Source organism: Dreissena polymorpha, chromosome 1 (assembly GCF_020536995.1).
Source record: "Dreissena polymorpha isolate Duluth1 chromosome 1, UMN_Dpol_1.0, whole genome shotgun sequence".
Lineage (NCBI taxonomy): Eukaryota > Metazoa > Mollusca > Bivalvia > Myida > Dreissenidae > Dreissena > Dreissena polymorpha.
Window position 1 is genome coordinate 19,626,449 of NC_068355.1, and position 16,798 is coordinate 19,643,246.

A 16,798-nucleotide genomic window follows, 5' to 3' on the forward strand; every position below is an offset into this window, starting at 1 on the left:
ATCATTGGGAAAAATCTCCTGACCATGTTTCATGAAGATTGCAGAATAAATGTGACCTCTAGTGTGTACCAAAGGCAATGTTCAACATTCTCATTACTTTTGCAAATGGCTCACATGGCGAATGACAGTGCTAGCCCTGTGAGCCAACAGTCGAGGACGCACGACAGACAAAAGGCGATCACAAAAGCTTACTATGAGCACATTGTGCTCAGGTGAGAAAAAAATAAAAATACCTGAGTCATCTTTTTCGGAGTTTGAATGTCTATGAACATCAAGGTTTGAGTAAAGGTCCTTTTGTATTGTCTCTCCACCCACAGTTGATCTAGCACAATATTGGTCAACATTTGAAAACTCAATCTCTTCCCTTGTCAGAAATACAGAATTAAGGTAGGCCACTTGAGCTTGATCCTCGATTGCGTTTGAATAATCACATAAAGCATTGGGATCATTTTCTGTTCTTTTTCCATTGTCCATATCTGTATTTACATATTGCTTAGTTGTACCACATACATAATTGAGGTCATTCGTTGTTATATAACTCTGGTCTGTATTTGGATTTACAAACTGTTTTGTTGGCCCACATACAAAATGGAGCTCATCTTGTGCTGTATATGCATTTGAATTGGCAATCGTGTTTCTGTTCACACATACAGAATTGTCGACATCTTGTTGCATAATTTCATATTCTGTCTGTTCTGATTTAACACATTCGGAGGTGAAGTCATCTTGTTTGGTGTAATCTTGATCAATCTGAAAGCATCCTGTTTGTTCATGTACTACATTGAAGCCATCTTGTTTGTTGCAATCTGGTTGTCTCTCTTCCCATAGAACCTGTTCTGATTTGGCACATTCATCAGTCTCAATTTTGACGCAAACACAGTTAAAGTCACCTAGTTTTCGGTCTAAATTTAAGGTCACCACACTTACCCTAGCAGACATAGTGTTTACACTAGTTTGGGTTGAGGAATCGAATTCCTTTATAATCGCACTCTCGCTTTCCATGTCACTTTACATGGTATTGCTTTCTGTCTTTTGTTTTCTTATTGTGAACTCTTTGGAGGCTGCAAGAAGAGCACTTCACTATGTACGCGTCAGTCTGAAAATAATACAGAATAGGCAGTACATGTATATCTTTAATACTTTGAAATTACAGGCATAACCAGAGATGAATATTTCACAGCAATACGGAATAGAGCAGACATCCCTTTTACATGTGTGCAGTGTAAGAGAAGAAATCCCAATGACGACTAAGGTGCAACGTTCGTCGTACAGACGGCTCTGTTATCCAATAACACCACTAGTGATGCTACTGAGATGGACCCTGTCTTAACTAACAACGATGCTACCGAGTTGGATTCTGAATCAACTAACAACTACACGAACGATCACACTGAGATGTACTCTGACTCAACTAACGACACAAATGAAGACACTGAATGCAACTGAGATTGACTCACTGGTAGTCCCTTTCAACGCTGATGGCACTATTAACAAAGAACCAGAAACAGAAGAAGACAACAACCCGCTAGAACCATTGTCGACGACTGTGTTAGAAGAGACAGAGGTTGTGTTTGAAGTATTCAAGGAAGGGTCAAAATAAGGAAAACCCTTGTAAGTGGGAAGTGATGGGTTTAGAAACGTCCAGAAGAAGACACAAAAGAAATCAGTGTTGTGGTTATGTTCCGTGACAAGTGCGAAGTGTAGGTGTTATGAGTCAGTTATTCAAAAAGGAAATAAGTTTGCTCGTGGTCCCCACCAACATTCCCATCAACCAGAAACAGCATTGCTAAATAAAGTGACGATCAGTGTTCAGGTTAAGCAGGAAGCCCGCGATCAGCCGTACAAGAGTTCGACTGTTATAGGAGTTGAGGCGCGGAGAAGGTGTATTGACTCGAACCACCTGTCCGTTCCAATTGGGAACAGTTTGGCCAGGCAGGCAAACCGCACCCGTGAGGGAATTCGACCCAAACCTCCAAGTGACTTGATATGGACTTTTTAAAGTGCCCTGAGTTTTTGTGGCAGATGTCTACTGCGGTACTGTTCACCACATGGTGTTCGCCACACACAAACAACTAGAGCTCCTGTCATCATGTAAGAGGTGGTTCTTGGATGAGACGTTCAGTGTTCTGGGGGATCCATTCGCGTCTGGCCAGTTGGAGTCCATCCATGGGTTTGTTAGTAAGGACAGTCTGGAGAAGTAACTGCCAATGGTGTTCATCCTAATGTCCAGGAGGTGCACGAGGACTACGTATAGGTTTACACCGCAGTGAGAGATGCCCTTGTATCCGTCAACCGGCGTCAACATCGAGAACTTTGTTATGGAGCAAGGTAATAACTTAATCATAGCTTAATTGTCTAAATATCATGGTCTTCACTGCTTGCTGCCATCAAAATGCATTGACTATAGAAAAGGTATTATCTAAATAATAAGATAAATACATTATAGATAAAAATATTCTGCTTGAAATAAAAGAATTTCAAACTGGCAGTCTGAATACAAAAGGTAAATCCCAGTGAAACAACTTATGCTACCATTTATCGAATTTTCAATGTATCATTGTATAATTAAGAAATAATCGACGGTTTACCGTTGGTTATTGTGGTAATAACCAACGGTATGGAGTTCCCATGCGTAGGAATTAAACCACGAGGGCGTAGCCCGAGTGGTTTGATAACAAACATCGGCACGACATACCGTTGGTTATTACCACAATAACCAACGGTAAACCGTCGATTATTTCGATTCTAACACGATTTCATTACTAAGTTATCCGTGATTTAAAGGTTATAAATGAGAATTATATTAACCGAATGTACTCCACTTTCCCGCCAAAACGTGACGTCACCACAACAATGACAATCAAATGACGTTGTCTTCATCCTTAAATAGTGCGCGGACAATCAAAGTGATGTCATACTTATCTTCGTTGGTATATCGGGGTAATAACCCACGGTAGTTTTCCTTCTTTGTATATAGAACAAAAGTTACTTGCCGTGGTAGAATCAATAATAGATACTGAAATTCATCAAAATTCTTTAATATTAAATTAAATGTTACTTATGACATATTTTTTAGGTACGTAGTTAGCCGAACAACGAGTGTTTCCCGGAACTACCATCAAGGGGTGCTCGTTCCACTTCCAGCAGGCAGTTTGGAAGAAGATCGGGGATTTCGGCCTAAGGACCACATACATGGAGCGGGCTACAATATACCACTACCTCCGACAGATCATGATGCATTTGAGGAACTATCTCAAAGTGCCAACACAGATTAACTTCGCAGTCTGGTCAGTTACATGGAGAGACAGTGGAAGAAACATTCTATCTTTGATATCCCCTCCTGGTCCATGTTTGGTATCACCATCAAAACAAACAACGATGTTGAAGGTAAGAAACCATAAAAGACACGACTGCTTCTGTAAAATACATTGTGTCTGTTACAAATTTTCACCAGTCACTATAAATATAATCGTCAGAAGAATAAAGTTTGTTCAGTGGTCATGAACAATATGTAGTAGCATTCAAACTTTGTATATATTACTCTGTCTGTCAATAGCAATGCATCACTAATGTTAACTGTTTTGTGTTAACTGACTTATAATATCATTGTATCCTTTATTCTGGCATTACAGAGTAGTAAATGGGATGCCAGACTACAGGAGTTGTGGCAGCAGTACCGAGACAAGGAAATCAAGACTGGAGCCTTGTTGGCTGAGTGTGCCAAGCTCTTTGGCTCTGTGATTGACACTGTTGCTCCACCTCAGCCAGCAGGTCAAGTCACACGGTTGTAGAGAATTGTTGATATCCTTGTGATGAACTGTGTATGACTGTGAATGTGATCAGTGACCATAAATATTATGGTATATAGTGTAAATAATGTATGTCTTTGTAAATATTTTTAACATGTATGTCCAACAACTGTGTTTTTTTATATTTCTTTTCTGATATAATTCTGGGAATCACTTTTTTAAATACATGTATAAACAAGAGCTGTCTCCATTGGATGACATATGCCCCCGAAAAAACGCTTTGATAGAAAAATGATCATTTTTCTAAACCTAAAAGCAGATTTTGAAAGCTAAACGCGGACCCTAAGTTCAAGGTCAAGGGGGTAAACATTTTTGTGCGTATGGAAAGGCCTTTTCCATGTACACATGCCTATAGAAGTTATGAGCATTTTTCGAAACCTAAACGCTGATTTCGAAACCCAAACACAGACCCAAAGTTCAAGGTTAAGGTCAAAGGGGTCCAAATTTGTGTGCATATGGAAAGGCCTTGTACATATGCACATGCATTCCAAATATGAAGGTTGCATCTGAAGCTACACAGAAGTTATGAGCATTTTTCGAAACCTGAAAGCTGATTTCAAAACCTAAATGCGGACCCTAAGTTCAAGGTCAAAAGGAGTCCAAAATTGTGTGCGTATGGAAAGGCTTTGTCCATATGCACATGCATACCAAATATGAAGGTAACATCTGAAGCGACATAGAAGTTATCAGCATTTTTCGAAACCTAAAAGCAGATTTTGAAACCTAAACGCGGACCCTAAGTTCAAAGTCAAGGTCAAAGGGGTCAAAATGTGTGTGCGTATGGAAAGGCCTTGTCCATATACACATGCATACCAAATATGAAGGTTACATCTTAACGCTTTGATAGAAGTTATGAGCATTTTTCGAAAACCTTAACGCTGATTTCAAAACCTAAATGCGGACCCTAAGTTCAAGGTCAAAGAGGTCCAAATATGTGTGCGTATGGAAAGGCCTTGTCCATATGCACATGCATACCAAATATGAAGGTAACATCTAAAGCGACATAGAAGTTATCAGCATTTTTCGAAACCTAAAAGGAGATTTCGAAACCTAAATGTGGACCCTTAGTTCAAGGTCAAGGTCAAAGGGGTCAAAATTTCTATGCATATGGAAAGGCCTTGTACATGTACACATGCATACCAAATATTAAGGTTACATGTGAAGCAACATAGAAGTTATGAGCATTTTTCAACCTAAAGGCAAAGTGTGACGGAAAGACAGACGGACAGTCCGATCACTATATGCCCTCCTTCGGGGGCATAAAAATGTGCATACATGTAATTAAATTTCCTCAGCAGACATTCCCAAAAATGCTGGACCTTCGGACCTGACCGACGTTTTTAAGAAAGGTCTGATTGAAAATGCCGAATGTCTGGTAAATAACAAGAGGGCCATGTTGCCCTGTATCGCTCCTCTGCTGAAAAAAGGCTGAAACAAATATTCTCTGCATGTGCAAATACTTAAATAAAGGCCCTATTTAAGCACATGTACACCTTTGTGACCCCCTGGGCTTGGTCAAATTTAACCCCAGGGGCATAATTTGAGCAAACTTTGTAGAGGACTACTATATCTCACTACATGTACAAACAAAATATGGAAGCCCTAGGTCCTAGAGTTAAGGACAAGAATATTTTAAAAGTTTTCACAAAATAAGCAAGATATAAGCATATAATGTTCAATTTTGTGACCCGCGGGTCAGGGTCAAATTTGACCCAAAGGGCATAATTTGAACAAACTAGGTAAAGGACTATAAGATGTTACTGCATACCAAATTTGGTAGCCCATAGTCTGAATGGTTTTCGACAAGAACATTTTTAAAGATTTCACAAAATAGGCGCTTTATAAGCTTTTATTCGATTTTGTGACCCACCAGGGCAGGGTCAAAGTTGACCCTAGAGACATTATTTGAACAAATTCGGTAAAAGTATATCAGATGTCAGTCACTACATACCAAATTTGGTAGCCCTAAGCCCAATGGTTATGGACAAGAAGATTTTGAAAGTTTTCACAAAATAGGCCACATATAAGCGTATGTTCAGTTTTTTGACCCCCCGGGCAGGGTCAAATTTGACCCAAGGGGCATAATTTGAACAAACTTGGTAGAGAACTATTAGATGTCACTACATACCAAATTGTGTAGCCCTAGGCCTAATGGTTTTGTCCAAGAATTTTTTTTAAGTTTTTACAAAATAGGCATTATATAAGCATATGTTCAATTTTGTGACCCCCAGGGAAGGTTCAAAATTGACCCCAGGAATAAAATTTGAACAAATTTGGTAGAGGACTATAAGATGTCACAACATACCAAATTTGATAGCCCTAGGCTGGATGGTTATGGACAAGAGAATTTTGAAGTTTTCACAAAATAGGCCTTATATAAGCATATGTTCAATTTTGTGATCCCCCGGGGCAGGGTCAAATTTGACCCCAGGGGCATAATTTGAACAAACTTGGTAGAGAACTATAAGATTTCACTACATACCAAATTTGGCAGCCCTAGGCCCAATGTTTATGGACAAGAAGATTTTTAATGTTTTCACAAAATAGGCCTTATATAAGCGTATGTTCAATTTTGTGACCCCCAGGGCAGGGTGAAATTTACCCCAGGGGCATAATTTGAACAAACTTGGTAGAGGACTATAAGATGTCACTACATACCAAATTTGGTAGCCCTAGACCCAATGGTTATGGACAAGAAGATTTTAAAGTTTTCACAAAATAAGCCCTTTATAAGCATACTGTGAAACCATTATTAATCGTCAGGCATTAAATTTTGTGACCCTGGGGCAGTTTCAAATTTTACCCCAGGGGCATAATTTAAACAAACTAAGAAAAGAACTATTACATGTCACTACATACCAAATTTGGTAGCCCTATGCCATACTGTTATGGACGTGAAGATTTTGAAAGTTTTCACACAATAGGCCTTATATAAGCATATGTTCAATTTTGTGACCCCCAGGGCAGGGTCAAATTTGACCCCAGGGGCATAATTTGAAGAAATTTGGTAGAGGACTATTAGACGTCTCTACATACCAAATTTGATAGCCCTAGGCCCAATGGTTATGGACGAGAAGATTTTGAAAGTTTTCACAAAATAGGCCTTATATAAGCATATGTTCAATTTTGTGACCCCCGGGGCAGGGTCAAATTTGACCCCAGGGACATAATTTGAAGAAATGTGGTAGAGGACTTTAAGATGTCTCTACATACCAAATTTGATAGCCCTAGGCCCAATGGTTATGGACGAAAAGATTTTGAAAGTTTTCACAAAATATGCCTTATATAAGCATATGTTCAATTTTGTGACCCCCGGGGCAGGGTCAAATTTGACCCCAGGGGCATAATTTGAAAAAAATGGGTAGAGGACTATTAGATGTCTCTCCATACCATATTTGATAGCTCTAGGCCCAAAGGTTATGGATGAGAAAATTTTGAAAGTTTTCACAAAATAGGCCTTATATAAGCATATGTTCAATTTTGTGACCCCCGTGGCAGGGTCAAATTTGACCCCAGGGGCATAATTTGAAGAAATTTGGTAGAAGACTATTAGATGTCTCTACATACCAAATTTGATAGACCTAGGCCAAATGGTTATGGACAAGAAGATTTTGAAAGTTTTCACAAAATAGGCCTTATATAAGCATATGTTCAATTTTGTGACCCTGGGGCAGGGTCAAATTTGACCCCAGGGGCATAATTTGAAGAAATTTGGTAGAGGACTATTAGATGTCTCTACATACCATATTTGATAGCCCTAAGCCCAATGGTTATGGATGAGAAAATTTTGAAAGTTTTCACAAAATAGGCCTCATAAGCATATGTACAATTTTGTGACCCCCGGGGCAGGGTCAAATTTGACCCCAGGGGCATAATTTGAAGAAATTTGGTAGAGGACTATTAGATGTCTCTACATACAATATTTGATAGCCCTAAGCCCAATGGTTATGGATGAGAAAATTGTGAAAGTTTTCACAAAATAGGCCTTATATAAGCATGTGTTCAATTTTGTGACCCCCGGGGCAGGGTCAAATTTGACCCCAGGGGCATAATTTGAAGAAATTTGGTAGAGGACTATTAGATGTCTCTACATACCAAATTTGATAGACCTAGGCCCAATGGTTATGGACAAGAAGATTTTGAAAGTTTTCACAAAATAGGCCTTATATAAGCATATATTCAATTTTGTGACCCCTGGGGCAGGGTCAAATTTGACCCCAGGGACATAATTTGAAAAAATTTGGTAGAGGACTATTAGATGTCTCTACATACCAAATTTGATAGCCCTAGGCCCAATGGTTATGGACGTGAAGATTTTGAAAGTTTTCACAAAATAGGCCTTATATAGGCATATGTTCAATTTTGTGACCCCCGGGGCAGGGTCAAATTTGACCCCAGGGGCATAATTTGAAGAAATTTGGTAGAGGACTATTAGACGTCTCTACATACCAAATTTGATAGCCCTAGGCCCAATGGTTATGGACGTGAAGATTTTGAAAGTTTTCACAAAATAGGCCTTATATAAGCATATGTTCAATTTTGTGACCCCCGGGGCAGGGTCAAATTTGACCCCAGGGGCATAATTTGAAGAAATTTGGTAGAGGACTATTAGATGTCTCTACATACCAAATTTGATAGCCCTAGGCCCAATGGTTATGAACAATAAGATTTTGAAAGTTTTCACAAAATAGGCCTTATATAAGCATATGTTCAATTTTGTGACCCCAGGGCAGGGTCAAATTTGACCCCAGGGGCATAATTTGAAAAAATTTGGTAGAGGACTATTAGATGTCTCTACATACCAAATTTGATAGCCCTAGGCCCAATGGTTATGGACGAGAAGATTTTGAAAGTTTTCACAAAATAGGCCTTATATAAGCAAATTTTCATTTTTGTGACCCCCGGGGCAGGGTCAAATTTGACCCCAGGGGCATAATTTGAACAAATTTGAAAGAGGTTCACCCCAGGAACATTCCTGAGAAATTTCACCAGAATTGGACCAGTAGTTTAGGAGGAGAGAATGTTTTAAGGAAAAGTTAAAGCACGCACGCACGACGGACACAGGACCATGACATAAGCCGCGCTGGCCTCTGGCCAGTGGAGCTCATAAAAGATCAGAAGTTTATTTTTTATCATAGAATTAAAATCGGATAATAAAAGAGCACTTAAAAGAAATATGAGCATAAAAAATTGCGTCGTTTTTCTGCAACGGACACTTCCGAGAAAATATTGTCAATAGTTGTTACGGTTAAACGAAACACGTTCTGCAACTCAGATCGTTGTAATCGGGGGCATTAACAGTTTGTTCCCAATTAATTGTCGCTTAGTAGTGCATTTTTATTTATCTTTGTGGCCAGTTTATTGACATGTGTAGTATAATTCTGAGTAATCATGTAATTTCGCGACTGGGAACTAGTTTTCAATGAAACTTTTGTAATACCGATAATTGCTTAGTGCTTTAAAAGTATGTTTAATTATGTTATTGATATCCAGCATGTGTTCTGTTGTTTAAGGTATATCATTGATTTCTAACAAGTATAAATGTGATTTTTGTGTAAAAAATAATGTATTTAAATTCTTAGTCACTGTCACTTAACTACCAGCAGTGCGTTACATGTATGTTGTAATGTGGATAAAAAGAATGTTGTAATGTGGATAAAAAGAATGGCCTTCGATTCAAGGGGGAAAATATTGACAAAACTGAGAATGGGGGAAAATATTTTCAAGGTAAACTTAACATTTTGGAAATTTGCATGGTTTTAACGAATTTAAGGTGGGGGAATAGGCGTTTCTCTTCGGGGAAAGTTTGTACACCCGTATACAATAATTTAATTTTTAATCGAGAAATTACTTTGTTTTAACTGTTTGTTTGGTTTGAACATTTTTTCTTTAGAATATTGTAAGTGTGTTGTGATTTGTTAGTGTTCAGTGTTGTGTAGCATTTTTCCAATTATCATCATGTCAATATATTTGAGTCGGTGGCATGATGTTTCGGTCCTATGAATCCCAGTTCGGTCCTGCAAGTATTTTAAGTCCACAGGACCTAATGTCCTGTGGACCATAAATACTTTTGGGAATGTCTGCTCAGGTTTAAAGTTTCTATACATTTTCATTTTTAGATGCAATAATTTTTACATCTAAATATTATTTGCTTTAGCAAATAATTAATTTTCTTCTAGTACCATAATTTGGCACATATATTCACATTATAATCATTTTGTCAGTAAACTATTTAGATCTTTCGAGTATACAGATATTCATGAAAAAAGATCAAATTTACCAAAACAAGAGCTGTGTTTGTGAAACACAATGCCCCCTATTACGCTTTGAAGCTGCACGGCAGCTCTTTTAGAAACAAGGTTATATTTTAAATGTAAAGGTTACAGTGACCTTGACCTCTGCCCTAGTGACCTCAAACCATATTTGATTGTAAATCTCAATGAGATGCATGCACATGTGAAGTTTAAAGAATATAGACCCAAGAGTTTTCATTTTATGAGCAAGGTTAAAGTTTTGGGACAGACAATCACATACATGTACAATGACAGACACTGACAGGCCAAAAACAATATACCCCCTGATCATTCGATCTGGGGGCATAAAAATACCTAATTATCTTTACGTCATCCAATGTCAATTTGAGGTGGAAGAGTCCACATGTATATTATTTTGGAAAGGAAACGTCTTAGGAGAAAACAGTTTGCGATGGAAACGTCCACAGTGAGGTTAGACTTCAAACTGTGTGCTTGTCCAAATATATCTCTGTATTGTACAGTGAAGCGTCTTATAACCTTTAAGTATTTGACTATATATACTTTTTCAATTAAAATTGGTTGTCTGCATAGTTTTTATGTAATGTATGTGTCTCTGAGTCTGATATTCAAACTGACTATTAAACATGAGGGCCAAGATGGCCCTAGTTCGCTCACCTGAGAGGAGTCGGTTCATTCAATCTTTACCTAATGTCAAACTTGACCTAGATATTGACCAGACAAACATCCTGGTCAAATTTCATCATTATTGAACCAAAACTCTGGCGTATGGAGTGTTTTTGTTTTTGCAAGATTTGAAATGGTGACCTATATTTTGAGTTGACCCCCTTTACCAAACATCAAACTTTGCTTACAAGGATTTTGTATAATATAATGAAAATTTGGACAATCTAAGGGCAATAATTATGGCATTAATTGTGTGATTTTGCTCATCATCAAACTTGACTGAGATCTTTCAGCAACTTTGATAAAGAATGCTTGAGAAATGTTTGAGTGTTTACAAACCAAATGTGGACGGACAGACAGCGGACAAAGACCAATCCTAAAACCTCACCTGAGCAATCAGGTGAGCTAAAAAGAATGTTTCAACCATCTGAGCCATTTTCCAACTTGTCCAAGAAATCAATAAAACCAATGTATTGACTAAGTTTCACGATGATTAGGCAAAATATGTGACTTCTATAGTGTTCAATCACAAGGTTTCTCTCTATATAGTCACATAAGGAAAACTGCTCCTCCCCCCTGGCAGCCATGTTCATTGACCCATCGGGACCATTTGCAAACTCATCTGAGATATATATAAAACCAATCTTTTCACCAAGTTTCATGATGATTGGGCAAAAAATGTGACTTCTAGAGTGTTCACAAGCTTTTTTTACTATATAAATAATAAAACTGCCCCCCCCCCCCCCCCCCAGCAGCCATGTTATTCAACTGACCGCAACCAATTTTCAACCCAACTCTCGTATCAAGGAAACAAATGTTCTGACCAAATTTCATGAAAATTGGGCAAAAAATGTGACTTCTAGAGTGTTCACATGTTTTCACTATATACATATAGAAAAAAATGCCCCGCTCACTGGTGGCCATGTTTTTTCACCGATCTGGACCTTTTTCAAACTCGTCCAACATATCAATAAAACCAATGTTTTTATTAACTTTCATGATGATTGGGCCAAAATTGTGACTTCTAGAGTGTTGACAAGGTTTCTCTATAGCCATATAAGGAAAGCTGCCCCACCCACTGGCGGCCATGTTTTTCAACGGACCGGAACCACTTTTGAACTCAACCAACATATCATTAAGACAGACATTTAGACAAAGTTACATGAAGATTGAGCATTAAATGTGACTTCTACAGTGTTTACAAGCTTTTTCTTTTTTATTGACCTAGTGACCTAGTTTTTGACCCAGCATCACCCAGATTCGAACTCGATCGAGTTATCATTGGGACAAATCTTCTGACCAAGTTTCATGAAGATCGCACAATAAATGTGGCCTCTAGAGTGTTTACGAACAAATGTGGACGTACAGACGACGGACAGAGACCGGTCACAAAAGCTCACCTGAACAATCAGGTGAGCTAAAAAAACCATCTAACCTCGAATAATAATTAACACATAAATGATACACACAACTACACTGTATTATTATAAAAACATTAATAGTCAAAGGGGAGTAACTACTGTAAACTTAAATGCAATATTTAGAAGAGTTGTCTCGCATGTTACATGACCTTAATTCATGATTGTTTACAAGCCTTTTTACTATATAAATATAAGGAAAACTGCCCCGTCCCCCTGACTACCATGTTTTTCAACGGACCATAACCATTTTCAAACTTAACTCACATATCTAGGAAACAAAAGTTCTGACAAAATTTCATGAAAATTGGGCCAAAAATGTGACTTCTAGAGTGTTCACATGTTTTCACTATAAACATATAGAGAAAAATGCCCTGCCCAATGGCGGCCATGTTTTTTCACCGATCTGGACCATTTTAGAACTCTTCCGAGAAATCCAAAAAAACCAATGTTTTGACCAACTTTCATGATGATTGGGCAAAAAATGTGACTTCCAGAGTGTTAACAAGGTTTCTCTATAGCCAAATAAGGAAAACTGCCCCACCCACTGGCGGCCATGTTTTTCAACGGACCGGAACCACTTTAAACTCAACCAACATATCATTAAGACAAACATTTTGACAAAGTAACATGAAGATTGGGCATGAAATGTGACTTCTACATTGTTTACAAGTTTTTTCTTTTTTTTTTACCTAGTCACCTATTTTTTGACCCGGCACGACCCAGTTTTGAACTCGACTGAGATTTCATTGGGACAAATCTTCTGACCAAGTTTCATGAAGATCGCACAATAAATGTGGCCTCTAGAGTGTTTACGAACAAATGTGGACAGACGGACGAGGGACAAAGACCAGTCACAAAAGCTAAAAAATTCATATTAAACTTGAACCCGATATTTTTTAGCATATTTTAGACTCAGTTTGTAATAAAAAAACTTTCGCTGCAATGTTCATGATTGAGTCGTGGGAAAAGAAACAAACAGATATTGTACTTCTTGCCCAATTTACACAATTTGCAATTTGTAATCAGTTTAACAATAATACATGTAGCGTATATATTCATTTTTAACATCAGTGCAAGTGTATCAAGGCATTGATTAATTCATAATTGAAAATAATACAATGTCAACATAATTAATGTTTAATGATTATTAGCCTTTAATAAATACATTTTTTATTTATTTCAATAATCACATTTTAAAAAATATATCGCACAACCAACTGCCATGGTTTCAATCGTATTTCCTTTTGAAGTGTAACATATCTTTCCTTCAATTGCCCAATGCTTCTTTCAACCTTAGCCCTTTTTATGCCCCCGGATCGAATGATCGGGGATATATTGTTTTTGGCCTGTCTGTCTGTCTGTCAATTTCTGTCTGTCTGTCATTCTGTCCCAAAACTTAAACCTTGGTTAAAGTCAGGGTTCAAGTTTTGCAATGACTTTTGCAATATTGAAGATAGCAACTTGATATTTGGCATGCATGTGCATCGTTTTTCCTCACCACTTTGGGACTGGTGCCAGTACCGGTCAAATTGGGAAAATTAGCGTTGTTTTCATCCAAATTGGGAAATTTATTAATTGTGCTCAAATCTTTATAAAGCATATACAATAAAACTTTAAAAAATGTGTGATTTCTGGTATATTCTATATTTATCATTGAACATACATGCCATACGTATTTAGACCAATGCCGGGACATTGAGCTCAATTTTCCGGGACATGTATACATATAGCGATATATACAGACATATATGCATTTTTGGTACGAATTTTTTCACATCGTAAATTGAGTACATTACCAACAAGAGATTGCCAAGCAATATGGTCCCCTACCGGTGAAACTCCACCATTGTGAGTAATTTTTTTTTATTTGTTGCCATAGCAACCAGAATTTTTGATGTAGGCACAAAATGAAACGACGTGCATAATCTCCATATTGCCATCTATCCATGTTTCAAGTTTCATGAAAAAATATTAAGAACTTTTAAAGTTATTGCAGGATCCAGAAAAGTGTGACGGACTGACAGACAGACTTACAGACAGATGGAGTGCAAACCATAAGTCCACTCTGGTTTCACCTGTAGGGGACAATGAATATGTTGTTAGCATCTAAAATGATTTTATGCATCGTTGATTATCACAGGCATTTCATTAATCTTTTCTAAGTGTTTGATCTCCATTGTTAATTCAATCTTTATTTGCCATGTTAGCCAAGTCCCAATTTATTTTCTTTAAAGTCTGTCATCTTGTTGAAACGATGTAAGCGGCAGGTGCACCTAGCAACGCTAAATCGTATAATGATATCCACCTAATAGGTGATTCGCATTTTGTTTAATTACTATACTTTACAGTAATTGTTTCAATAATTAATTATCTTAAAGACGATAATGATACACATTGTTTGTGTGTTGTTTTTTTCTCGCGTAAACATAAATGTTTTGATATAATTGAAAAATGCATGGAATGCACAATTTTCACAATGACACCATCAATGTTTTCATCAAAAGTCTCCGAAGTAACTGTCAACGATTTTATCGCGAAGGAGTTCACAATACGGACCGATTAGTGTGCTTGGTATAACAAAGCCACTGAAACTATAGATTGATATTGACACCGGGTTATTCACGCATGACTTATTCACAACCGCACGAATCTTCAGATGTGTGAACAACTCCTTTGCCTTTACGCAGAGGGAAATTATAACGCAGTATATTAAAACCAATTAACAACCATATTAAACAATGCCCCCTTTTCGGTTTGACGGTGAACGTGAGACAATCGATATGATAATAGGACCCCTGTTAATTGATCGATTTTGACATGTAGCGTAGTCACCTATTTGGGTAGGTATTGCCATGGAGACACTGCGGATTAGTGGGAACACAGATTCGAGGTGCATTAAGCCTAAGAAAAGGTAAAGGTATATATGGATTTTGTTAATTCAGGGACATTTGACAGATTTCCGGGACTGCGGGACACGTTCTTCATTTCCGGGACAATTCTGGACAATCCGGGAAGTATGGCATGTATGTCATTAATAATAATATATGGACGGAATTAAATACTTTCCACCCAGTCAAAAATGGCATTCCTTTATTTACATTCATACTTAAAATTTAGAATTAAAGTAAACGCTGCTATGTAGTAATGATTAACACCTTTAATATCAGAAATGTATCTAACATCATGTTTAATAGACATTTAAAAACATCTGAACATTCAACAATTGTGCATGTTATTTGACATCAATTGCATACATGTAATATATTGAACAAGGCTATTGTCAAGCAATATGGTCCCCTACCGGCTCCACCATTGTCAGAAATTCCCCCATTTTCAGAATGTTTTTGTTATTTTTTCGTTGCCATAGCAATCACAATTTTTGGCGTAGGAACAAAATGAAATGGAGTGCATAATGTCCATATTGCCATCAATCCATGTTGCAAGTTTCATGAAAAAATATTAAGAACTTTTAAAGTTATCGCAGGATCCAGAAAAGTGTGACAGACAGACTGACTGACTGACACACAGAGCGCAATCCATAAGTCCCCTCCGGTGAAACCGGTAGGGGACAATAATCAAGACATGTTATAACTGCATGATTATTCATCCAAGTGATGTCTGCAACAAATGAAATTAAACTCACATTTTAAGTATCAACTATCTACCAAACTATGCTAGATAATAATCTTGATTTGGAACAACAGCTATTCCACTTCACATACATGAGTCTTGCAAAAGTTTAGTAGCACAGTCTCCACAGACCTTACAAAAGGAATTACCAGATTTGAGAATTATGTGACTTTCAATTGCAGAGAACACAGGAATTCTCTTGTTCAAACATGGTCTGCTTGCTCAATTTATCAAAAAGTAAATTATTTGAAATATCGCAATCTGTAGACTACAACTTGATGATTCAAGTTGATCAAAACATAAGTTTTCTTTCTGCAAAACTGTTGCAACAGAATACTATAAAATTACTATAACTGCATACAAGTAAATCATTAAACCCAGTTGAACAATTTGGCAATCGGTACATTTAAATTAAAATCTTGTCTTTCTTTACAAATTAAACTCACAATGCAATCAACCTTCTGAGTTATGCGACGCCACCGTTTCTTGTAATTCGCGAAAATATGTTGCGTTTTGATTAAGGTTCCCCTTATCGAGTACAAAGTATTCAGACAACGAGAACCAATCAATATATCCACGGCCGTTAATCACGCGCGCCACCTCTTTTTTGCGATCCATTAATAAATGAGCCAATGCAACTACCGAGGTGGCGCTCAGGCCCGGATGTTTTGAAATTTCATGGACAACTTTACAGGGTTATTAGGTTTAATATGTTTGAACAACATATTTCGCATTATTTTTAAAATCGGGCAATGTAGTGCGATTCAGCGAAGATTGAGTCGTCTAAAAATGTACAGACACGTGCATTCTCAACCCATTTAAAAACGTGAGAACCTTTATAAGCTGTGGCATGGTAGAGTTTAAAAAGCATTCCGATGAGTTTTTCATGTGTGACGAGAAAATATCCACCCAATTAAATCGCCAACGGCATCAAACGATTGCCTACAGCATACATTAGATGCTGCATGCACAAAAATATTGGCTTCTTGCCGACGTAGTA

General features: G+C 37.5%; 2 protein-coding genes across 3 annotated transcripts in view; one reads left to right on the forward strand and one right to left on the reverse strand.

The window, feature by feature from the left end:
* The window catches only part of LOC127873134 (zinc finger protein 271-like), a 29,140-nt gene extending 12,836 nt beyond the window's left edge, over window positions 1-16,304 (reverse strand). Inside the window, exons 1-2 of the mRNA XM_052416778.1 lie at window positions 16,245-16,304; window positions 234-1,096 (exon numbers count right to left, since the gene is read on the reverse strand). Of these exons, the coding sequence (XP_052272738.1) occupies window positions 234-1,002 (769 nt within the window). The 5' untranslated portion in view covers window positions 1,003-1,096; window positions 16,245-16,304. The remainder of the gene's footprint in view (window positions 1-233; window positions 1,097-16,244) is intronic.
* LOC127873329 (uncharacterized) lies at window positions 2,836-3,918 on the forward strand. 2 transcript variants are annotated; one of them, XM_052417169.1, is made up of 3 exons: window positions 2,836-2,940; window positions 3,077-3,387; window positions 3,633-3,918. In XM_052417169.1, the coding sequence occupies exons 2-3, from the start codon at window positions 3,193-3,195 to the stop codon at window positions 3,789-3,791; spliced, it is 354 nt and encodes a 117-aa protein (XP_052273129.1). In that variant the 5' UTR covers window positions 2,836-2,940; window positions 3,077-3,192; the 3' UTR covers window positions 3,792-3,918. The 2 variants fall into 2 exon arrangements, with proteins under 2 accessions (XP_052273129.1, XP_052273138.1); XM_052417178.1 differs by having other exon boundaries at window positions 2,901-2,953.
* Window positions 16,305-16,798: the final 494 nt, after the last annotated feature.